At 40.9% G+C, this 26,278-nt stretch overlaps 1 protein-coding gene across 1 annotated transcript in view; it reads right to left on the bottom strand.

The window, feature by feature from the left end:
* Nucleotides 1-22,106, bottom strand: part of IMPG2 (interphotoreceptor matrix proteoglycan 2) — a 128,064-nt gene extending 105,958 nt beyond the window's left edge. The window contains exons 1-2 of the mRNA XM_073614935.1: nucleotides 21,829-22,106; nucleotides 18,146-18,391 (exon numbers count right to left, since the gene is read on the bottom strand). Of these exons, the coding sequence (XP_073471036.1) occupies nucleotides 18,146-18,391; nucleotides 21,829-21,907 (325 nt within the window). The 5' untranslated portion in view covers nucleotides 21,908-22,106. The remainder of the gene's footprint in view (nucleotides 1-18,145; nucleotides 18,392-21,828) is intronic.
* Nucleotides 22,107-26,278: the final 4,172 nt, after the last annotated feature.

The following is a 26,278-nucleotide window of genomic DNA, read 5'->3' on the forward strand; positions in this document are numbered from 1 at the left end:
GCACAGTGGCTGCAATTGATGGCACAGTGGCTGCAATTGATGGCACAGCGGCTGTATTTGATGGGCACAGTGGCTGTATTTGCTGGGCAGAGTGGCTGCATATGATGGCACAGTGGCTGCAATTGATGGCACAGTGGCTGCAATTGATGGCACAGCAGCTGCAATTGATGGTACAGTGAGGCTGCAATTGATGTTTTTTTTAAGTATTTTTCAGAATTTTTCAGTTTGTTTGCGCTCCCCAAAAATTTTGAGCACCAGCCACCACTGATATGTACTTATATGAAGAATTATTAAATATATTTGACTTTCTATGGCCAGCCTATCACATACCACTGCTCATTGAATTAAAGTGATTGTAAAGTCAGAAGGTTTTTTGTCTTAATGCATTCTTCCTTAACAGGAAGGAGGGGCCAGGAGCTCCAGCCAGGGACCTGAGAAGAGGAGGATCTGGGCTGCCCTGTGCAAAACCACTGCACAGAGCAGGTAAGTAAAACATGTTTATTATTTTAATAGAAATAAAAAAAAAGAAAGAAAAAAACGAGACTTTACAATCACTTTAAGGGCCACCTAAGATTTGTATCATTGCTTTGCTGTCCACCCAGGTTGTTGTTTTTACTTTAAGCACGTTTAATTGGTATATACAGTGCCTTGCAAAAGTATTCATCCCCCTTGGCTTTTTATCAATTTTGTTACATACAGCCTGTAGTTCAATGTTAGGGGTTAGGGTTATAAAAAAATATCCAAATCTTTGATTATCCCTAGGAGCACCATCAAATCTTTCATAACCAAATGGAAAAAACATGGCACAACAGCAAACCTGCCAAGAGACGGCCGCACACCAAAACTCACGTACACGGACAAGGAGGGCATTAATCAGAGAGGCAGCACAGAGACCTAAGGTAACCCTGGAGGAGCTGCAGAGTTCCACAGCAGAGACTGGAGTATCTGTACATAGGATGACAATAAGCTGTACGCTCCATAGAGTTGGGCTTTATGGCAGAGTGGCCAGAAGAAAGCCATTACTTTCAGCAAAAAAAAAAAATGGCACGTTTTGAGTTTGCGAAAAGGCATGTGGGTGACTCCCATGGAGGAAGGTGCTCTGGTCTGATATGACTAAAATTTTACCTTTTAGCCATCAAAGAAAACGCTATGTCTGGCGCAAACCCAACACATCACATCACCCAAAGAACACCATCCCATGTGTTTCAGCAGTCAGGGCTGGGAAACTGATCAGAGTTGAGCAAAAGATGGATGGTGCTAAATACAGGGATAGTCTTGGGCAAAACCTGTACCACTCACAGTCAAAGCCCAGGCCTCAATCCAATAGAAAATCTGTGATCAGACTTAAAGATTGCTGTTCACAAGCGCAAACCATCCAAATTGAAAGAGCTGGAGCAATTTTGTAAGGAGGAATGGGGGAAAATCCCAGTGGTAAGATGTGGCAAGCTCATAGAGACTTATCCAAAACGACTTGGAGCTGTGATAGCCACAAAAGGTGGCTCTACAAAGTATTGACTTTAGGGGGGTGAATAGTTATGCACATTGACTTTTTCTGTTATTTTGTCCTATTTGTTGTTTGCTTCACAATAAAAAAAAACATCTTCAAAGTTGTGGGCATGTTCTGTAAATTAAATGATACAAATCCTCAAACAATCCATGTTAATTCCAGGTTGTGAGGCAACAAAACACGAAAAATGCCAAGGGGGGGTGAATACTTTTGCAAGGCACTGTATCTTCCGATTTAGCCTTTTTTATACTGATGCTCTGTGTTAAACCTTTTTTACAAACATAAATATACCGAGTAGTCTTCCCTGGTCATCCGATGGTAATATTGTAAAGACCTGTCCAGTATTAGCACAAAGGGCCCATTCACCGCTGTTAAATGAGGTAATACATTCTTACTTTGTTGCCTTTTGATCAGTACATGATACAGAATTCTGACGAAGGTCTATACATTTGATATTTACTCTCTTTCTTTTTCCACTAGCCCTTTGTGAGTTAACACACTTATACCACCTTTATTATATAGCGCTATATTATATTATATATTATATATCCAAGATAAGAGATAATACACTGTATCCTGTTCTATAAGTTTTTTGGAGTTGCTGTATATTAAAGGTTAGCATATCTTGTGTTCCCCATACTTAATTTAATTACTACATAATGCTGTATGTCGGATTGTAACATATGCATCTTGTTTTATATATTTTGTGGAATTTGCATAACAAATATTTGTTTAGGCTTCATGCACACTGCAGCTTTTTTCCTGCCTCTAAATGTCTATGTTAGTCCATGTTGTCCATGCACACACAGGCTTTTAGAGGAGTTTAGAGGCAGGGGCGATTAGGGGAAAATCTAAGTGCACCAAAATTTTGTTCAGGAGAGGAACGTTTGCGCAGAAATAATGCTGATGCACCTAGATGCGTCTAAACACGCCTAAACACTAGACACATTTAGAACTTAAAGTGATTGTAAAGTCTTGTCTTTTTAATTAAAACTTTCAAATATGTTATACTTACTTGCTCTGTTGCAGTGGATTTGCACAGAGTAGCCCGGATCCTCTTCTTCTTGGGTCCCTCTTTGGCTCTTCTGGCACCTCCCTCCTTTTGGGTGCCCCCACAGCAAGCAGCTTGCTATGGGGGCACCCAAGCTGGGTCACAGCTCCCTGTGTTAATTTGAAAATGGAGATGTGGCCCAGATCTGCCTCCTTTCTATTCTTATTGGCTGACTGATTTTGATTGATAGCAGTGGGAGCCAATGGCGCCATGCTGCTGTCTCAGCCAATGAGGAGGAGAGTTCCGGATGGCCGAGACATTCCTACAACAACAGTAAGAAATGGGGAGGGGTTGTAATTGTGCAGGTGAAAGTAAAAAAATGAAAAAAGAAAAACCATGAAGAAGCAAGCTCAGGTTTTCTGTGCCTAGATTCAGTGTAGTTCTGCTTAAAACATAGGGATAGAAGGATGGAAAGAATCCATATGATTATCTTCCCGAACAAGGGTGTAATATGTCCAGCTGTAGAAACTGTGCATTGTAAGCCATTTTTTTATGTAATAAGGCTGACTAAATAAAAAACAGACTTCAGGGGAGTGTCCTGAATGTTTGCGGTGTTTTCAGTGTGAGAGAATAAAAGGATCCGATTGGGGGTCTGGTCACCCATCGGGCTGGTGAGCACTGTAGAGTCTCCCCCTAGAGTGATACTAAGTTTGGTGGTTTGAACTTAGCCTGTGGTTAAAAAATTGCTCCCTAATCATGGTCATACGCGCATAGAATTTTGGACAAAACTAGTCGTTTTCAGAAAGATCTTTCAACATTCGTCCCGTTAATGGACCTAACTTTAGAGTCGATTTGAGAGCCAGGCCTGGCTAATGTTGATGGATGCGAAGTGAAAACTTTTACTGTTTCAACCAGAGTGTATATGCGATTGTTATATTTGAAATGAAAAAAATCCTCTGTCTTGTATTGCACATGTCCTTGAAATATAGGTGAACCAGATGAAAAATCTGTGAAAGAAAGGATGTGCGTTCGTGAACTATGCTTGTTCCTTCACACTAATATGAGATGTATGTCCAAAAACAATCAAAGTCTGATATCTGTGTATATATGTATACAGTGGGTATATATTACCGGAATTATATATAAAATATATGTATTATTAGAGACATAAATACATTTACGTAGGTTTGTGTTTCCAGGGTCACAAACGTCATTACCTTCGTTTTTGGTAATCATTCAAAACAATTATATATATTATTATTGTTATCAACTGATCACTTTCGATCATGGAAACAAGTTTATTCTATCAGTTAGTGGACAATTCGCTTTTGAGTGATGAATGTTCACTCTGCAAACAGAGGATATTCTATACATGTATGGCCACCCTTAGACACACATTTTTTTTTCTTTGTTTTATAAGCTTTTGTGTTTGTTGTGTTATAGAAAAAATTCAACATCGATTTCAACACCACACTAAGGCCAGGGAGGGTGATGAAAGCAATGAAAATTTTTACTTTAAGGAAATCAGATAATGCATGGTGTTCATATGACCCCAGAGTAGCAGAAGGATAGCCACGTGGCAAAATGCACATGTTTTCCTTAAGCTTCACACGTTTCCAACATGTAGCATGGCAAGAGTTGTTACAAGGAGACAGTATCCCAGAGTTATGTAATTCTTCTTAAGGACTGCATCCCTGTTCTATTTAGTTAGAAATAGAGAGCCAGAATGCCAGCCACCATGTCATGTCAAGTCATGAACCAGTGAGATATAATAATCCAATTAATTAAAGACCAACGTTAAGATACTACAACGTGCCCCTAGACATTTTACCTGATCTTCAACTTGAAGTGAACCTTCATGGTGGAAATATGGGGTCTGTAATTACCAACTTCTTTGCCTCACTAAATAAGGTGGTCAGAGGTTAAGTGAAGCAGGAGGGTGAGTATGGCAGCCAGAGAGCTAGTTATCTTTAAAATAAGTCAGCAGTGACAGCACTCAAATTTGCATCATTGGTACATAGTATGTCTGGTTGGAAAAATACACAAATCCATCCAGGACCACCCACAGAGAACAAAAACACCACACACAATTCCAGAACCTCCATGTACACAATCCTATATCCACAATTGATCCAGAGGAATGCAAAAAAAAAACAATAAAGCATGATCCAATTTTGCTACAGCAGGGGAAAAAATCCTTCCTAATCCTCCAAGAGGCAATTTTTCCTGTATGAACTTTACCTATAAATATTAGTATCTAGTTATATTTTGTGCATTTAGGAATAAATCCAGGCCTTTATTAAAACTATCTACTGAGCTGGCCAGAACAAACTCTTGAGGGAGTCTATTCCACATTAACACAGCTCTTACTGTGAAAAAGTCTTTCTGTATTTGGCAGTTAAATCTCTTTTCCTCCAGACATAAAGAGTGCCCCCTTGTCCTCAGCGATGATCTTAAATTGAATAACTCATCATCAAGTTCACTATATGGGCCACTTATGTATTTATACATGTTGATCATATCTCCCCTCAATATCCTCTTCTCAAGAATGAATACATTCAGTTCCTCTAATCTTTCCTGATACCTGAGCTCCTCCATGCCTCTTATCAGTTTGGTTGCTCTTCTCTGCACTTTCTCCAGTTTCCCAATATCCTTTTTGTGAACTGGTACCCAAAACTGAACTGCATATTCTAGATGAGGTGTGGTTAATAATGTGTTCAGGGGTAAATTTATATTTCTCTCTTCCCTCTTAATACAAGAAAGGATTTTGCTTGCTTTGGAAACCGGCATTGCTTGGCATTGCATGCTATTATTAAACCTAAGATCTACCAGAACAGCCAGATCCTTCTCCACCATTGATTCCCCCAGTTGTACTCCTCCTAGTATGTATGATGCATGCATATTCTTAGCCCTCAATTGCATAACTTTACATTTATCAACAATAAACCTCATTTGCCACATAGTTGCCCAATTAAACAGTGCACTGATGTCGGCTTGTAGGTTGGAGACATCCTGTAAGGACGTTATTCCACTGCATAGCTTGGTGTCATCCGCAAACACTAAAATGGTACTTTTAATCCCAGACCCTGAATCATTTATAAATATATTAAAAAGTAAGGGTCGCAACACTGAACCGTGGGGTACACCACTGATAACCTTAGACCAGTAAGAATCATTATCCATTACTCTCCATTACTTTTCTATCCATTTACAAACTGATTTTTCTAAGCCTGTAGACTTTACCTTACACATTAGCCGTGTGTGGGGAACTGTGTCATGCGCTTTTGCAAAATCCAAGTATACTACTACATCCACAGCCACCCATCTGTCCAAGGTTTTACTTACCTCCTCATAAAATCAGGTTTGTTTGACAACTTCTGGCTTTCATAAATCCATGCTGTCTGTTGCCTAAAATATTTTTCTGGCAAAAACTCATGTTTTATAAAACTCCCCAGTACCTTCGGAGCTATAGAAGTTAAAGTCTAAAAATGTTTTACATGATTGCAATCCTTGCATGAGAATAAAAAATATTTAGGTGTGGTGTCAGCATCGCTCCCTCAGCCCACCTTTACTTTACCTGAGACCCCTTTTGATCCAGCGCCGTGCACTTCGGCAGATCATTTCTCCCGTCACTTCTGGGTCTCGCTGGCTTTGCTGGGGCACCAGGAACCATTGGCTCCCAGTGCTGTCAATCAAAGCCGTGAGGACGGAACGGGGGCAGGGCCGAGTCCCTCTGTCTGTGTCAACGAACGCAGCAGAGAGACTTGGGTGCGAGCACGCAAGAGTGTCCCCATGGGAAGCGGCTTTCCATGGGGGCACTGGACAGAGGGGAGGGGCCAGAAGCGCCGATGGGGGACCCGAAAAGAGGAGGTTCCCAGCCGCTCTATGTGATTCCATTGCACAGAGTAGGTAAGTATAGTAGACACGTTTTGTTTTGTTTTTTTGTTTTTGTTTTTTTGATCATGTTTCACTTTAAATTATTTATAGCAGATCTCCGGGAAAGAAAACATTTCCCCATGCACTGGAGTTGCCCATGCTCTGGATGTGAGGATGGCAGGAACCTGTCCACTGCTGGACGTGGGGGAGCACCGCTTTCCTGAGGATCTAATAAATATAAGCTCTGTGTTAACTAGACAAAATGAGCAGATAACCCATACAGCGCTGGCACAGCCCCACTGCATGGGGAAAAACAAAACATTTTCATGAGTTCTGCATTAAAGTGGGAGTAAACTCCCATGCATGAATTTTATCTATAGGTAAGCCTATAATAAGGCTTACCTATAGGTTCAGTAAATATCTCTAAAACGTGCACTGTTTAGGAGATATTTACTGTAGATGCAGCTGTCACCGTCACCGGCGCTTGCACTCTGAAGAAACATTCCTTCAGAGCCCTGTGCCGTAAACAGCGGCTCCCGCGTGCATGTGCGGGAGTAACATCATCGTGGCTCCGGCCAGTCACAAAGCTGGATTCCACGAAACCGGGTGAAGATGGGAGCCCCTTCAGCTGTCACTGGAAGGCTTCGTTTTCAGGTAAGTTTCAGATGCTAGCACATTATGACATTATATTTCAGGTTTAAAAAAAAAAAAAAAAACACCCAGTGGTTTACTACCGCTTTAAAGCTACTGAAACTTTTGATGCACAGTCATTTACTGCAGATAAGTACATTCTTTTGAAACGCCATTTAAAAAAGCAAAATCGATGTTTTAATAGGATTTTTAATATTGAAATAGCAAACTCAAGCTCAGGTATACTGTAATAATAAAAAATAAACTGTTAATAACAATAAGTAATAATAAAAAGTATGCAGAAGTCATAAGAAATGCTTAGCCATGTTAAAATGTTAAACAAAAACTTAATGGGAATCTCTCCTGAGAAAATAATGGAGGCCATTGCTGAACTCTCTTTTGGCTTCAGTGCTGTCTGAGTCTGACCTGGAACAAATGCAGAGATAAGGAAGTCTGACACTTTTCTGACACTCATTTACAGTATGTTTGTTCCATGTCTGAGAATTAAAAGTTCTTAAGTCACATACAGAGAGCCAACCAGCATTTTTAGAAGGAGGCTAGCGATATACCTCCCCTCTATAATTCTCTCATGAAGTAAGTCACTTTCCTAAGTGCATTGTCAGCAAAATGCTTGTATCTATTGCCAGCAATACAAAAAAAAAACTGATGGAGGCAGTAAATAGGTACATTCTGTGTGATATATTCACATATCCAATATTGTGCACTACAACAAGGCAAAAATAAGCTATGATAAGCCAATCATTTCAGGGTAGTTTTTATTGAAACTGTTATTGTAGCACCTTCTAGTGTGCTAGAATGTCAGTGTAATGTTTTTTTGGGCCACAAACAACCCCACCCCCGGCCCGCCGGTCTAGCAGCACTAGCACAACTGCCCCTACCCCCCTCCCACGGCGCAGCACTAACACCCCCAGCAAACCCCCCAACCATCTTCCTGTCCCTGTCCTTAAGCGTGGCGGGCTTGGGGGAAGCTGCTCTGGTGTCCTTTTCTGGAGCAGCTTCCGTGGTGCATCTCCTCTCCTCCTGGCGCTAGGCGTCCAATAGGATTGCCTGACGTTTTGGCCAATCAGGTAGCGGGTTTCATACCTGCTTTCTGATTAGCCAGGAGGAGGATCAGTGTTGCAACAGCAAATATTCATTCGCTGTTGCAACACACCTGGGTGGGATCGGAGCGCATACTCAGCAACCTGAGCCCACCCTATTTTGAAGCCTCTGGCTCTAATCAGGTGCTTAAAAAAAATGCAGCTGTAATTCATGGGCCGCATGAGTAGGGGGTGGTCGCTGATAGATTCATGCTATGGATGAATCTATCCATTGTATATAGGGGGTGGCGTGGAGAGAGTAGGCCCCATACAGCCTACTAGAAAGTGTCTGCCCTCCCTTTCCCCTCTTAGTGTGACTGTAGTGTCAGTGTAGAGCAGAACATAGAAATATACAATGAGCAGTATGTAGTGCAGGAAAGCAAGAAATGGCAGTGCAGCACTGTGGAGTGTATGGTATGTAACAGTAGGAAGGTTCAAGGCAGTGGGCAGTTAAGTATGTAGTGGCAGGGCAGTCAGTAACCAGTAGATTGTGGCAAGGCAGTCAGTGAGAAGTATGTAGTGACAGGGCTGTCAGGGAATAGTAGATTGTGGCAGGGCAGTCAGTGAGCAGTATGTAGTAGCAGGGCTGTCAGGGAACAGTATGTAATGGTAAGGCTTTCAGTGAGCAGCATGTAGTGGCCGGGCAGTCATTTAGCCGAATATTGTGGCTGGGAGGTCAGTGAGCAGTATGTAGCTGCAGAGTGGTCGGTGAGCAATATGTAGTGGCAGGGCAGAGAACAGTATATGGTGGTCGGGTAGTCAGTGATCATTGTGTAGTGGCAGGGCAGAGAGCAGTATATAGTTGTAGGGCAACCAATGAGCAGTATGTAGGGGCACAGTGATCAGTGAGCAGTATGTAGTGGCAGGATAGGGCAGTATATAGTGGTGGAGCAGTCAGCCAGTCAGCAGTATGTAGAGGCAGGGTGGTCAGCAAACAATATGTAGTGTCAGGATAGGGCAGTATGTAGTGACAGGGCAGTCAGTGAGCAGTATGCAAGTGTATGGCAGTCAGTAAGCAGTATGTAATGGAAGGATGGTCGGTGCAGTAAGCAGTATTTAGTGGTAGGGCAGTTAGGGAGCAGTATGTAGTGGCAGGTTAGTCAGTAACAGTATGTAGTGGTAGGTCAGGATAGTCTATGAGGAGTATCTAGCTCATCCCCATTTGCTTGTGACATCATCTGGGATGGACGAGAAGAGAGGAGGGGCCGCCGGGGAGCAGCGCGACATGAGAGAGAACTTATCACAGACGCTTCCTAGTAAACAATGTGACCCATGTATCCTGATGTGCCCCATGTATCCTGATGCGCCCCGCGTACCCTGATGCACCCTATGTACCCTGATGTGCCCCATGTATCCCGATGCGCCCCATGTACCCTGATGTGCCCCATGTACCCTGATGTGCCCCATGTATCCTGATGTGCCCCATGTGCTTTGATGTGCCATGTGCCTTATGTACCATGCCCTGGTGTGCTGTGCCTCAATGTCCTGTGCCCTGATGTACTGTGCCCTGATGTGCCATGTGCCCTGTCCTGATGTACTGTGCCCTGATGTGCTCTGTCCTGTGCTATGTGCCCTGTCCCGATGTGCTGTGTCCTGTACCCTAATGTGCCCTGTCCTGATGTGCCATGTGTCCTGTACCCTGATGTGCCATGTGTCCTGTCCTGTACCCTGATGTGCCATGTGTCCTGTACCCTGATGTGCCATGTGTCCTGTCCTGTACCCTGATGTGCCATGTGTCCTGTACCCTGATGTGCCATGTGTCCTGTACCCTGATGTGATGTGTGTTCTGTACCCTGATGTGCCATGTGCCCTGATGTGGCCTGTTGTGCTGTACCCTGATGTGCTGTACACTTATGTGCTGTACCCTGATGTGGTCTGATGTGCTGTGCCCTGTGCCCTGATGTGCATTGTACCCTGGTGTGCTGTGCCCTGGGCCGGTCTGGATGAAGTCCAGGGCCACATTTTTATTTTATTGTTTGTTTGTTGTTGATTTTAATAGGGTGGGGAACCTCAGTCAGGTTTAATTGTCCAAAAAACATTTTTATTTGGAGAAAAAAAAATCAGAAAGCTAAGGTGTTTCAGGGGTTCCAAGGGGACCACCTTTTGGTTAGGTTTGGTCATTTGGTTGTTTGGTTAATGATAAAGTGGTTTGTTCTGGACATTGTAAATCAATAGCATCCTGGAAGACAGATCGGTGTGTAGAGCTGCAAAGAACCAACATCTGGAGCACTTACAGAGAACTACTTATTAGCACACAAAACACAACATAAACTAAAGAATCAAAAGACACACAGAGATTCTTCATGCTCCTAATACACACATACACCCTCTAAATAGCTGACAACACATTTAATGAGTTATTCACCTAAAATAATGATACAATAATGCAGCAATACCCCTGATGCAATGTATATAAAAAGATGTGTAAATATAAACATATAACTTAAGTGCTGAACAAAGAAAACAATACATCAGTAAAATTCATTTCAGTATAATAAAATAGATAATTAGTGCATTAGCACGTCTAGTCACAGTTTCCAATGCCCGTATAATGCGGAAAAAAAATACTCTATAATCTGTTCTTGCATCAGATTGCTGTGCAACAAAACCACATGCATACGTGCTGAAGTGCCATTTCAAAAACACCTCAGTGTCCCACATCACACAGAAATGGGCTAGAACTCACCTCCTTACATGGACCTAATAGTGCAAATAAGGTTTTATAGCACATTGCCCATTGCTAGTTAAAAATTGGATCAGAGGTAACGACTCATTCCAGGTACGTTTATATTTGGAGGTAGAACACAAGACATTACATAATGCTTTCCATATTGCAGACATCTATAAAAGCTCAAAAGCTGTACACTTGCAAGTCTGTGCGCTGGATCTGCACCTACAACTCCACCCAGTTTGTTTGCATCACATGTGGCTCTGCCCTACACGTTGCATCTTCCAACCTCTTCAGGGGTACAGAGCTGGTGATGTGCTTCTTATCATTATGTTTGGATTTGTCACCGCCTCGGTGGAAACATACAGTACAGTAGATGTTACTAAGGCTGCCACCTTCATGACAACAAAAGACTCTAACCCAGCCAGATTCGTAGAAACATAAACAAATCAGCAGCCGACACTCCTCCCATGGAGATACAGACGTCAAATCTTCCAAAAGTAACCCCTCAGTGCTAACATAACAAAATACTTAATGAACTCTTAGAGACGCTGTGCGTTAAACAATCTTGAAATTGTATGATAAAAGAACATTTAAAACAAGAGTAGATCAAATAACACGCTTCTTATACCCCAGAAGGAAAGGATCTTAATTATACATATATTTACAGATTATAAACAATCACCCTGCAAAACAGACACTTTAAAATTCAATGAAATAAAAAGAGGCTCACATATACAATGGTCAGGGATCATTTTTGATAACATATCAACCTTAGGTGGAGTATTCTCAACCTTAGCATGATGATAAAGCCGTTCTAATGTTATCATTTATTCCCAGCCCCTAGACCAGTGATACCCAACTGTGGACCTCAAGTACCCCAACATGATTTCAGGATTTCCTTCGGCTTCCACAGGTGCTTTATATTAATGCCAATGGCTTTGTATTCTTGACAGCTTTGTTATCTAAGGGAAACACTCACAAATTGTCCTGTTGGGGATACTTGAGGACTGAGCTTGGGAACCACTGACCTAGACCTGCCTCTATACAAACTCCAGGCTTCATTTCTTCCACTTACAAACTCCTTTCTTTACTTTTTTATGTCAGCCATAATATTTTTTCTCTCTTTACTTTGAACTCCTTTTCTCAGTGTATGTGACCTAATTGTATTTCTTAACTGTAGTTCTTAATTGCAGCAGAGAAAAGTCAAGTTAGCAGCCTCGATATGCTGTGTGGCAGAACTGTGGATGGATAGAAATACAAAAATACAATAGCTTCCATATATGTACTTCAACTGTGTATTAAAGTGGATGTAAATCTGATTCATGAAATTTGAGCTGGGCACATATATCTGTACTGTTTTCTTATCTCTCTTCAAAGCACTATGTCCCGTAGCTTTCTCCTAATCAATTCCCCTGTTATCAGCCCGATAGCTTTTGACAAGTTCTCTGAGATGGCAGACTGAAGTGTGTGTCATAGGAGGTTGCTATAAATAGATCAGCAGAAAGCTTGTTGTCTCAGAGCACAGCTCTGCACATTCCTTTCTTCTTTTGCCAATGTGGAGTAGGGTTGTGTGCCTTTCCTCCAATCAAGTGTCTTGGCTGTATGCCAGTAATCCACTCCCAGTGGTAAACAGGAAGAGAAAATCTGTAACACGAAGAGCACTTTCTAAAGGATCTATACAGCTGAAGACAGCAGATATACAGTTGTGTGAAAAAGTATGTGCCCCTTCCTGATTTTTTGTTTTTTTGTTTATTTCTCACACTTGATTCAGATCTTCAAACTAATTTTAATTTTACACAAAGTTAACCAAGTAAATCCAAGATGTAGTTTTTAAATTATTATTTCATTTATTAAGGGAAAAAAGCTGTTCAAACCTGCCTGGCCCTATGTGAAAAAGTAATTGCCCCCTCCCATGCTGAATTATGAATAAACTGTGATTAACCACAATTTTTTGGAAAGCTGAGTTAAATTTCACTTGCCACACCCAGGCCTGATTAATATCTGACAAAGTGAAGCACACTAAAAGATCACAAAAAGCCACACATCGTGCCACAATCTAAAAAAATTCAAAAACAGATTAGAAACAAAGTAATGTACATCTATCAGTCTATGAAGGGTTTCAAAGCCATTCCTAAGGTTTTGGAACTCCAGTGAACAAGAGGGAGAGCCATTATCCACAAATGGAGATAACTTGGAACAGTGGTGAACCTTCCCAGGAGTGGAGAACGACTCATCCAGGAGGTCATAAAAGAGCCCAGAACAACATCTAAAGAACTGCAGGCCTCACTTGCCTCAGGTAAGATCAGTGTTCATGATTCAACAATAAAAAAGAGACTGGGCAAAAATGGCATTCATGGGAGAGTTCCAAGGCCAAAGCCACTGCTGACTAAAAAGGCTCATCTCACATTTAACAAAAAAAATCTTGATTATCCCCAAGACTTTTAGGCAAATATTCTGTGGACTGATCAGACAAAAATTTAACTTTTTGGAAGGTATGCGTCCTGTTACATCTGGCATAAAACTAATACAGTATTTCATAACAAGAACATCATACCAACAGTCAGACTTGGTGGTGGTAGCATGATGGTCTGGGGCTGTATTGCTTCAGAACCTGGAAGACTTACCATAATTGATGGAACCATGAATTCTGCGCTCTACCAGAAAATCCTGAAGGAGAATGTCAGGCCATCAGTTCCTGAACCTCAAGCTCAAGCACACTTGGGTTATGCAGGACAATGATCTGAAACACACCAGCAAGTCTACCCCCGAATGACTCAAACAAAACAAAATGAAGGTTTTGGAGTGGCCTAGTCAAAGTCTGGACTTAAATTCAGTTGAGATGTTGAGGCATGACCTTAAACAGGCTGTTCATGCTCGAAACCCCTCCAATGTGGCCAAATTAAAACAATTCTGCAAAGAAGAGTGGGCCAAAATTTCTCCACAGTCATGTAAAAGACTCAATGCCAGTTAACGCAAATGCTTGATTACAGTTGTTGCCGCCAAGGGTGGCACAACCAGTTATTAGGTTTAGGGGGGAATTACTTTTTCACATGAAGCCAGGCAGGTTTGGACAGCTTTTTTACCTTAATAAATGAAACCATCATTTAAAAACTGCATTTTGTATTTAGTCGGGTTATCTTTGTGTACTATTAAAATTTTTTGATGATCTGAGTCATTTAAGTGTGACAAGTATGAAAAAAAATAAAAAAACCAGAAAGGGGCAAATACTTTTTCGCACAACTGTACATATTAAACTTACATAGGGAGATTTGTTTCATCTCTGTGAATTATCTGAGGCTATTCACTTGGGTCACCTGGGTATATGTGAGGGTTTACATCCACTTTAAGATCTTTGCCTGGAGTTCAACACTGGTGCTTGGTGAGCAGCTACACAGGCACCCAACACTGTGACATGGGCAAGGCAAGACAGTCTTCAGCCATTTGCAAGCTCCACAACACAATTTAGAGCTTGCACATGGCTTTTTTTTAATTTCCTCCCCAATCAAACAAGTCAGAATGGGAGCAAAATGAAAATTCGTGTAAGCAAGTGTTGGGGCCAGGAATAAAGTAAACTTGTTGCTTTGCCCTTCATGGGCAGAGCACTGTTCACATAGTCCCAGTCGGGTGCTATTCTCTATTCAAAACCCCTAAAGGACTGCACCATACTCTCACACGCAAAAAGTTCTCATACGCAACTAAGTCCAGACAGCAAAAAGCCACTATAGCACTGTAACCTCCTCGTCAAAATAAAGATACCATGACAAAACTTCATCCATGACCCATCTCTTCTAAACGTTAGAAGTTCATTTGTGGTCACTAAGTTAAACTCCAGTTTATGCTCAAAATAAGAAAATACCTTTCCCTTCAAATGGGCCTTTAGTGACATTAAATATTGGGGGGTGCAGTTAACTTCATTTTTTTTAGACACATTCATGATGAACTTCCTTTCCTCTACTCACAACCATCAGACAAGATGTTACACGATGGAAAAATAGTTATAGATCTGGAACAAGATGCACTTGCAGTCCCCCTGTCTGTGCTACCCTGGCTAAAGAAGAATATCCCTACTTTGGCCAAACATCACATGTTTATAGGGGCCACATTATCCACTATCCTTTAAACTCAAGGTATTATAGCATCAGGCAATCAGCCATCTGCAATGACTCCTGTATGAGGTATTTCAGCCTTTCCAACAAGTGTACAGGGTCCCTATTTAAACCCCTTTTGCTCATTAACAGATTTCATTTCAAATATGTCAGGGAACAGTCGGCTGGATCTCAATATCAGACCTAAGAAACTTGACAGATCCCCAGTTAAAGCACTGGCAAGTCATAAAGATTAGACATTACCAATTTTGATGTCAGAATCTCTGACTCAGCTAATCAGAGGGAGTTTTGTATTTATTGATAGAATACAAAACTGTTATGAATGGCTGAGCACTGCTCAAACAGACACTATTTTGTTCTGGGTGTGAGGCAGGAAGGTCTAGTCTTGTACCCAGAGCACTACAGTGTTGTATACCGTATGTAGCCTCAACTACAAACAGTTAATACAGCCTACCCAGCGGGCCACACATGTTAGTGAAGGAACAAGTTCCTTTGAGCCAGCTTGGCCCAAACAAACTATTTAAATTGAAACTAAAGCTGGAGATCAGCTTGAAGTCCCGACTGAGACCTAGGACAGGGGCCCCCTTGGCATCAATAGTGACTAAGGGGAAGGGAAGAAACTGCCAAACTGGCATAGTGTAGCACAATTTACTAAGTAAAATACAATATAAAACAAACGGAACTCACAAGTGGGTGAGGGGAGAGAGAGGATGACAGGCCGCAGTGGATATATAGTCCAGTAGTAAGCGTGGAGGGAACGGGATGAGCCTGGAATCTGTGCAGGGAGACCAGCATTGGGCTACCTTGTGTGGCCATGATGGTGTATCCAGAGATCAGAGACACTGTGTCCAGCAGAAGTAGTAAGAGGAGCTGTCAGTCAATCCGCTGCGTGAGTCAATAGGAACGCATTTCGGAAGCTAGCCACACCTCCTTCATCAGCCTGATGAATGGACAATCACACAACTCCCAGCTTACTATGGACTACAAAAACACTGTGACCTGTCATCCTCTCTCTCCCTTTCACCCTCCTGTGAGTGTCATTTGTTTTATATTGTATTTTACTTAATAAATTGTGCTACACTATGCTGGTTTGGCACTTTTTTTTCCCTTCCCCTTTTTCATTACAGTTTGTGGATTCCAAGCCCACAACTGAAAGCAGCCTTGCCAGCACCATAGTGTCAGCCATTCTCTACCACTTCTCCCCCAGTTTGTGGATTCCAAGCCCACAACTGAAAGCAGCCTTGCCAGCACCATAGTGTCAGCCATTCTCCACAACTTGACATTTTATTCATATACCTCCAGGAATAAGAATCTTGTAATAGGTCTTTTATATCTATCATCTGTTATATGACAACTTACAACTACAGGACGGGCACAGTTTCATATACCTTCAGGAATAAGAATCTTGTAATAGGTCTTTTATATCTATCATCTGTTATATGACAACTTACAACTACAGGACAGGCACAGTGTTAGCGCTGTAGCGTTTTATGGTTATGTTACTATATCAAGAGTGACTAACACTATTCTGGGCAGAGACTGGGGTATTCTCCACTTGTGCCCATGGAAGGTTGCCAATCAGCTTTTGGGAGGGTGATGTACAGCAGAGCTGCCCATTGGCATGTGTATTATGGTGTGTCTAGAGATGAATTGAAGTCATCGTATTTTACAAACATTGAGTTACTTTATTTCACCAAAGATGTATTTTGTAACTTGAGCTGGCCACTTCCTCAGTATAAAGGTGAAACACAGATGTCATCCTTGCTGTAATTGTATCTACGGACATCTGTGTGTCACCTTTAAACTGAGGAAGTGGCCAGTTCAAGCCACAAAACATGTCTTTTGTTAAATAAAGTATCTTGACGTTCATAAAATACAATGACTTCAATTCATCCCTAGACATACCATAATACCCATTCCAATGGGTACCTCTACCAGTATGAACCACTGATGGGTTTGTTACCTTCTCTCCAACAACAGCTCTAGGGGAACTCTACTACACGTTGGAAATGTCTACTTCTGCATTCATTTTTGGTAGAAATCGAAAGATTAATCACATAACTAAACTCACAGGAATAGTACTCAGGGACGACCCCGTGGCCCTTTTCCTTTACATGACTGTGCTACCCAAGGCCCAGCACAAAAAAATCTCTGCTCATTCACCTTATCAACAAAGCGAGATCGTGCATACCACTGAAGTAGAAGATTACTGAACCTCCTTCTTTAGGCCTGTGGATTTCAGTAGTTAATGAGATCAATCATATGGAAGATCTTACTGCCACTGACTCGTAGGGAAGACAAATTTATTTGCACCTGGTTTTACTGGAATTATTTCAGTTTCACACAGGAAAACCTTTTTGCAACACATCCTGAGCAAAATAGTGGAACTTAATCAGATATTCAAAGAAACTCCTGGCTTACATTTCTGCTGACTAGCCCTCAGGCAAGGGACAATCAGAGGGAAGCTCTTTCCTGGGGTTACCTATTTTTCCTTCTCACTTTTTCCCCTTTCTTCCTTGCCATACCTCCACCTCCCATAAACAAACAAAAATTCCCCCTTTTTGCTTTATCCTTTTTTTTTGTTCACCCCTCTCTTTAGAGTTCTATTCAATAATAAAACTTTCATCCACACTGACAATTCCAGGAAGCCACGTGCTAACCTTGTGTCATCAACACAGAAACACTGTAAGGATTGACCTAATTTCTAGCAAAACCTAGAACTTATTAACACCAGGATGTTTGTCCCTTCCATTATATTTAAACATTTTTGTAAAGACTGTATTATATCACATGTGCTTTTTTGTTGTGGAAAGAATATGCTATAAAAAAAACTTGACAATTTAAGTGTGTTACAGTAGACAGTTATTGCTGACATTCAGTGAAATACCACAGACTGACTTTTTTTCTAATTACGTATTACGCGTGTATAACTGTCTGACATGTATGACAATTACGTAAATATTTAGTAGTAGTATTTGGTTTAGACAGTGTCAGGTGCTATTTATGGGAGCTAACCACAGCAGGGATATGGCTAATACAGAGTCCATCATCAGAATTAATCTCCCTAAAGATCCCCGTAGTGCTGATTAATGCTATCTGTCACTAATACATTAGAGCTTTGGAAACCTGCCTGAAACACAATCTATTTCACCGCAGAACTATAATAAACGTACTTACTTGAAATGCTTTTTTTTTTTATAACTGTCTTTATAAAATGGCATTTGATTAAGTACATCTCTGTTGTATTGAATACTAGTAGCTTACCTCTAAGCTTAAAAAATTTCATATGATTGACAAGGGCCTGATCAAATGTTTCTTCAGGGCATACTTTCACTCCACTAGGAAATAAAATGGCCCTCTTTTTTCTCTTCAGGAAACCCCTGTAGTGTTGGCTGACTGATTCAGCAATAGGTGGATTGCTTTCTGGCAATAATCCACTCCCTTCTTCCAGCCCATGCTGCACGTCTGTAAGTCCTCTATATACAATACCATCAGAAAGTGTTCCCGAATCTGCAACAAGATGGGACAAAAAATAGAAATCATGAGCTCCTCCAAACTAAAGTAAAGCTTACATGAAAAAATAATATACAATACGGCCAATATTTACCAGTACTGGTAGAGAAATAAAATTTGCATTACCACTTGCTCTACCACAGGACATATTTTTAAATATTTGTAAAAATGGTTATATATTTTCATGGGAAGCATGTTGTACAATAAAAAAAAAAAGCTTGTAACATCTATAGAAATGATTTAAGAACCTGGGATATTGTATGGATTACGGGAAGCATGGGTCTAATGCCATCCTAAAGATTTCAGAGGTGATACTACTGACTTGGTGTTGTATTTCTGATCAAAGCTTCCCTACTTTCTAAGCTCCTGACCATTACTCAGCAATGAAGGAAGAATGAGCATGACAGTCTTGCACCTTTAAAGCGGATCTAAAGTCAAATTGCAAATATACCGTAGCTATTTCCCTTCCCCATGCTGACCTCCAATCCAGGCATTAACAGCCACGGGAGCTGCAGAAATACATTTTAGGAGCTTCGATTGTCTGCTTACTAGTGGATTGCTGCTTCTGGGTCAGATCTGAAACTTAGGTTTGTGTGTCGGCAGAGGCATTCATTCCCTGCCTTTGCCTGATCTTCCATTCAGTGCTTCTGCCAGCTCATTTATCTTACCCCAGTTGTGGCTCAGGCCTTGGAGCAGTGAACCACCAGTAACACAATTATAAGTATTTCTGCACATCCTGGCAGTCTTAGTGTTGGCTTAGGTTATAGAATATCAGGGAAGAGGGGAATAGCTAGGTTTGTAGTATGACGTTAGGTCCGAACAGGCAGGTATAGAAGACATAAATGAATGCAGCCCTGTGTTGGTCACTACATTATTAAATGTATTTTGTAAATGCAAGCAATGTAAAGCACCTGAATTTGACCCAGTATCGGTTTCTTGCTGTTCATTTTACAGCAGAGCTTAGACTGAAAAAGGAAGCTCAAACAGTCACATGTTTATGTGTTGATGGAACGTGCTGAACGTGCTGGTAGGAGGAGAGAGCTGTGTGATAGAGGGATGAGCTCATCAGTCAGCTGCTTCTGCTTTCACTGTCTAGTCACAAGCGGTGGTGGTGGGGGGGGGGGTTGAGGGCAACTTGAGGCTACTTAACAGCAGTAGAGAAAAACAAATCAAGTCTCCTGTCCTATTAGATAGAGATGTGCTGTATGGAAGAGCTGTGTAAATTTAAAGTTAATGGACAGGACGACAAATTATTTGGCAGGCAAATCAGCTCTTTACATGTCTTCCATTGTGTATTTAGCTGTTTGCCTGGAGCTCAGTTTTAAAAAATGTCAGCAGGGGAAGCACTCATATTTCCTTTCTGACAGCTTTGCTTTAATACTAAATCAAATAGAAGATGAATGTGCAAACGGAGGAAAAAAATGCTTTAATATGTCAATTATCACTTGTCAGATTGTCAGAATGGTCAACATTCTGTTGCAGACATATATAAAACTTGCGCAAGCTTAAAAATTCCTGCATACTATTTCCTAAATTAAATATACTCTTCTCTAAAGCATTTATTATTTATAACATACAACTTTACTTACTTAAAAGGTTAATGCTAGACCAAAATTGTTATGTACAGCAAGTTTCAGAATGCATTAGTTCTATCAGAGACCCTTCGATGTTCTTGTTATATTACCATTGCAGTTGTTTGGTCACCTAGTCCTCATGTTCCCCTAACAATTCAGATTTCCAGATTGTTGCTCAGGTGAATTAATTGGAAATAATCGAAAGTAACCAATCAAATTACTTATTGCACTAACTGTCATGAATGTGCACTATTAAACCCTCTTTTACTGTGTAATATTAGGGAAAATGGTCCATTGATAGAACAGCCTGAGTCAGGAATTTTTAAATATGCTTTACCAGTCTATTAGAGACTGTATGACAAAGGGATACGAGTTCAGCATTTCTGGCCACTTTCTTCTGAATTCACACAGTGTGTCAAGTTTTAATTAATAACATAAGCATGTTTCTTTGGTTCGGTTTGGCTGAATATTATTATCATTGTGTTCTAGTTCTTCAAAAAGCTGCCCTTTAAAGAACGAATGTACCTAAAAGTAAATAAATAAACTCTATATGCACTGTGTGAGAGAGCTACTAATACTGAGAACATATAAATCTACATGAGTGGAAAATAGATATGCAGCCAACCATCACGTCCTCTCCTTAGTTATTGTAGGTCTGTAGGACAAGTTTACCAATAGATTCAGGATGTCCTAGCTGCCGGGGGCAACACAAGTTACTCCCTTTCTAGGGTTGTATTCTCTAGCCAGGTAAGCTCCATGTTCTTATGGCCAAATGTGCCTTGTGATTATACAATTATGTCATTCCTCTTGGCCAAATGTCATATACATTTTAACTTATGTAAATATGAAATTAAAAATACCAGACGTTTTCACATATTTATCTATGATTGTCATTAAAATCCTCTCTTTTAGTATTGAGCAATGACTCACTTGAATCTTCTATATAATAATATAGCACCTAAAATTATTGCAGACTCACCCAATCCACTCTACAAACTTTCTGCCATTGCAGTTTCTGATTTATTTATTTTTTTCGCCAAAAGTCACACACAAACTGATCTATAGTTTATAGTATCATTGCCATTATGCAACAGACAAATGCAAACAACTATTACCAATACCAGCAATGGTTTCATGTCTCACTAGCTTTATTAATGCAGAGGTGCACCGTTCTAACTATAAGAGAACAATATGTAGAAGAGGGGCCTCTTAGTTTTAATGCTTGGAAAGGCTTTTTAAACTTCATAGTTATATCAGTTATCATGTTGGCAGCACAAATTATTTGATTTCCATATTATATCCCTATTTTATTTTGATGAGTCCTTTACAGCAAAAAAAAGATGTCAGAATGTAAAAAAAAAAATAGTTTTTAATGGACACTTCAATATTTTCATTTTGTACTTTTATATCTAACAACTTTTTTCAAGTAAAGCTCACATAAGTAATGCAGAAATTTGTTGAAAGTATACCATGGCAACTGGCAAGGTTAACTTCATTTGGAGACAACATCCTGATTGAGGTTATGGACTCATAAGACAAAAGGTTTACATGACAAGTTAGTGAAAAATAGTTGAGAACTATCAAAAAATGAAGACTATAAGTACTGTGCTACCATTAATAGTGTGAACACAATTTATATTAAATACATACTTATTTTTGGCAAAGAAAATATACATACATTCAACTCAGCATGGCAAATGCAAAATATGTAGTATGATGCAACATAAAAAATAACAATTCTAAATAAATATTTAAATTGATAATAAAATGCTGTAACTTTGTAATTTATATAGAATTGAATAACATGTTCGATGCAATGTCTTGCCATAGGTAGGTTTTTGTTATAAATCCGAACATTACCTGTTAAAGTTTGTAGCTGTCCTTCCAATATCGTCGCAAAGAAAAATCCCAAAAGTATTTTCCAAAAAAAATTAAGCATTCTTCTCACTATAGCTACAGAAGAAACAAAAACAATAAATGTATTTTTATTTTACCATGAAGGTAAAATTGTATGAAGGCTAAGCATGAATAAAGATAAAAAATATTGTACAAAATATAAAAAAACAGTCTTTAAACTTAGTTTAGACTGGCAGCTGAATGGCGAGTGACAACTCCTTAACAGATGGGAGAGAAGACAGTTTATTTTTTAGGCTTAATCTGCACTGGTAAGCTCTTTAGCAGAGTCTGTCAAGTTGTAAAGAGACAGCCCATTGATAGGAAGAGCATTTTACACCTAATTAAACATGTTTCTCGTTCATTCAGTGTCGCAGCAGTTTGTGCAATAGCAATTCCCAGATGACAGCAAGAACAGATAAATGCTAAAGTGGGCAATAATCATTAGCCAGTGGTCAGATGCTGGTAAAAAAAATGAAAATTTTTGGGGAGGTTTGTTTTATTTTATGTCATCATCAGATATTAAAAATATATGTAGGCAACAACATAGGGACACATGTGTAATATAAATCTAGGTGCATATTAAACACCCACTATTTTTATCTTCAGAGACTATCTTCATAATCTCTTAACAAAAATTATGTAGCTCAGCTTTTGACATATTCACCTGTACCGCTGGCCAGTGTTGTCTGATATGAAGTTCAGAAGGCACCATAAATAAGTCAATATTTAAGGCCCAGTCACATTATTGCCATGCCGTAATGCAACACTTATGGCAATCAATGGTGCCCTGTCCATAAGGGGCACAGGGGTGCCGCCCCCCTAATCCATGCGCCCGGCCCCTAATCTACATGCAGGGCGCTGGACGCATAGATTTCAATGGGGTTTTTTTTTTTGGAAGCACATGATTAGATCCCGAGGCTCTAACTGGCTTCAAAAATGGGTGGGCTTGGGGTGCAGAGCACTGCTCCTTGAGCCCATCCAGTTGTGTGCCAATAGCAAATTAATATTCGCTATTGTCTTCCTGATTCTCCTCCCGGCCAATCGGGTCTTAAGACCTGATTTGCTGAGAGGAGAAGCGACTGTATTGGCTGCCGAGGAAAAAGCCGCCAAGGAGGAGGAAACGCAGGGGAGGAGGTAGGCAAGATGGCGTCAGCTCATCCTCTACCCCAGCCAATAGCAATTACTCCCTATCACCTAAATCAGCATCCAGCAGCAAAAATAGTGGGTCTCCCGGGACCCACCACTCCTACCTTAACACACCTCAATCAGCCAGTCCTGCTAAGGCTAAATTTAGGATGGATGGCCCCAGATGCAGCTCGATGGCTGGGACGGACATTGATTCTGGGGAGGATACCAGTGTCAGGAAAGGGTTTGTCCGTTGGTGGCGCTGTCGGTCTCTTGGATCGCAGTACCAGTGTCCATCAGCGGGTGTCTTCCAACACTCTGGATCTGTAGTAGAGGGATTCACCTGTTGGTGGCACTGTTGGATCCTTTGGCTGTAATACTGGTGTCCACCAGCGAGTGTTTCCCGGCACTGTTGAGCAGACAGCACCTCCTGCGTTCAGGTGTCACTTGAGGCTGATTACAGGCATTCATATAAATACCCAGCTGATGATTGCTCTCATCGCCCTGGTATCTTCCTTGTGCCCTGATCCGTACCTGCGACCTGTGAACCTGATTCTGCAACCTGTAACCTGTGTACCTTATCCTGTTACCCTGTGCATCTGATCCTGTCTCTCCTGTTACCTTGCATCCCTGCCCTGTAGCCTAATCCCTTTGCACCTTCCCCATCTGCTGATTCCCTGTGTATGACCCCGGCCTGCCTTATGTTTGTGATTCTGGAACTGCCCTTGTTTATCTACTGATCTCATGTGAACGACCCTGGCCTGGCTAAATTTAAGATTGCGGTTCTTCCCTTATATTGTATATAGTTATTGTTGTTTGTGGGTTACTGTTTGGTTGGTTGTTCATTGTTTATATTGGAGGTGTTTATATATTGTTATCACGTATCCTTAAATAAACTTAATTATTCACTTATATGCGTTTTTGGTTCTCTCTGTGCAATCCACACAGTCTGGTCTTACCAATTCATGACAACCAGATAGATTCCTAATAGAATTGAAGAATTCCCCACTATGAATCAGCCTGTGATGGACACTGTATTGAAAGATATGCTGTTATCACTGTGGAGCACACTTCAGGCTGACATAATGTCCTGTATGCAAAAATTCCATAAAGATATACAAGTGGTAGAATCCAGGGTAGACCACATTGAAAGAGAGTTTGCATCCACAATAAATGACCTAATTGATGCCCAGGATGGGAAAGAGGAGGAGATGGAGTGTTTTAAATAAAAAATGGCAGATATGGAAGACAGAAGCAGGAGGAACAATATGAAAATCAGAAGTATCCTTAAATCCATCCAACAGGGAGACTTGCGGCCTTACGCTATAACTTTATTCAAAGACATCCTCCCTGAACTAACTGAGCTTGATGTCACCATAGACAGGATACATCGCCTACCCAAACCAGCCTACCTCCCTGATCACACACCAAGAGATGTGATTTTGCGCTTGCATTTCTACCACGCCAAAGAAAATTTGATGGCTGTAATGCGCACCAGAGATCACATCCCGCCACAGTACCAAAATCTACAATTTTATGCAGACTTATCTCAATATACTCTCCAAAAAAGAAAGAGCCTTACCACTATTACTAAAGCACTTCAAAACCACAAGCTAAACTACAGGTGGGGGTACCCAACAAAACTCACCATTAATAAGGAAGGGAATACTTACATAGTGTACTCCTTGGAAAAAGGCCTATCCATACTGAAAGAATGTCATATCATCCCTGAGCCTATCAGCAATCAAAACTTCCCTAGAAATGTTCCACCAGTGGAAGCAGAACGGAGAATGGTTACTGCTAAAAACTCCAAGAAACAGGCATAAGCCTGATAAGCAGAGAATGTGACAACTGAGTCCCTGTGGAAACGGGAGACTCTCTCTGACACGAACTTAACCCTCTAAATCTGAGCATCAATTTACTGCATCCAGGTACACAGTACCCTAAACAGACTTGGACAGTTAATCCAGAATGGTTAAACCTATCCAGTTATGTGGACACCAGTTGTTCAAAATGACCTTCTTTTGTTTTTTTTTTATTGTTGTTCTTCCTTCCTTTTCACCACAGGCAATTCTTATCAATCTAACAAAGCTTCCTAGACACAGCAAGTAGCAAAGCCCGTGGGATCAACTATCCAGCTGGAGAATTCACCAAAGTACTGCTAAGATCCATCACAGAGGTACAGGAAAAGTTCTCCAACACCACAGTACAGCACAGATCAAGCAGCAATATGTGAGTACCATGATACATGATTACACAAAATATCTCCACAAGAAATTCTAACTTTGACCACTGGGGGGGAACCCTTTTCACATTTCAGCAGAAAGACATACCAGTCAATCATACCCAATCCATCCACATGGGGGTGACGCTTCTATCTATTAACCACTTTCCGACCGCCGCATGTACATTTACGCCAGCAGAATGGCACGGCTGGGCAAATGGGCGTACAGGTAGGTCCCTTTGAATTTGCCGCCGTGTGGTCGCGTGTGCGCCGCCAGCGGCACGCGCGCGACCCTGCCGCGAGCTCCGTGAGAAGGATCGCGGGTCCCGCAGACTCGATGTCTGCGGAGATACCCGTGATCATCTCACGGAGCTGAAAAATGGGGAGATGCTAATCTAAACAAGCATCTCCCCGTTTTGCCTAGTGACACTGTCACTGATCATAGCTCCCTGTGATTGGGAGCTATGATCAGTGATGTGTCACACGTAGCCACGCCCCCTAACAGTTAGAACACATCCCTAGGACACAATTAACCCCTTCCTAGCCAGCTAGTGGTTAACCCCTTTACTGCCAGTGTTATTTGTACAGTAATCAGTGCAATTTTATAGCACTGACTGCTGTATAAATGACAATGGTCCCAAAAATGTGTCAAAATTGTCCAATGTGTCCGCCATAATGTCAAAGTCACGATAAAAAACGCAGATCGCCGCCATTTCTAGTAAAAAAAAAAAAAAAATTATTAAAAATGCCATAAAACTAACCCCTATTTTGTAGACGCTATAACTTTTGTGCAATCCAATCAATAAAAGCTTATTGCGATTTTTTTTACCAAAAATATGTAGAATACGTATCGGCCCAAACTGAGGGAAAAAAATGTTTTTTATATATTTTTTGGGGATATTTATTATAGCAAAAAGTAAAAAATAATGCGTTTTTTTCCAAAATTGTCGCTCTATTTTTGTTTATAGAGCAAAAAAATAAAAACCGCAGAAGTGATCAAATACCACCAAAAGAAAGCTCTATTTGTGGGAAGGATGTCAATTTTGTTTGTGTTTGTTTGTGAGC

Source organism: Aquarana catesbeiana, linkage group LG02 (genome assembly GCF_042186555.1).
Source record: "Aquarana catesbeiana isolate 2022-GZ linkage group LG02, ASM4218655v1, whole genome shotgun sequence".
Taxonomy (NCBI): Eukaryota; Metazoa; Chordata; class Amphibia; order Anura; family Ranidae; genus Aquarana; species Aquarana catesbeiana.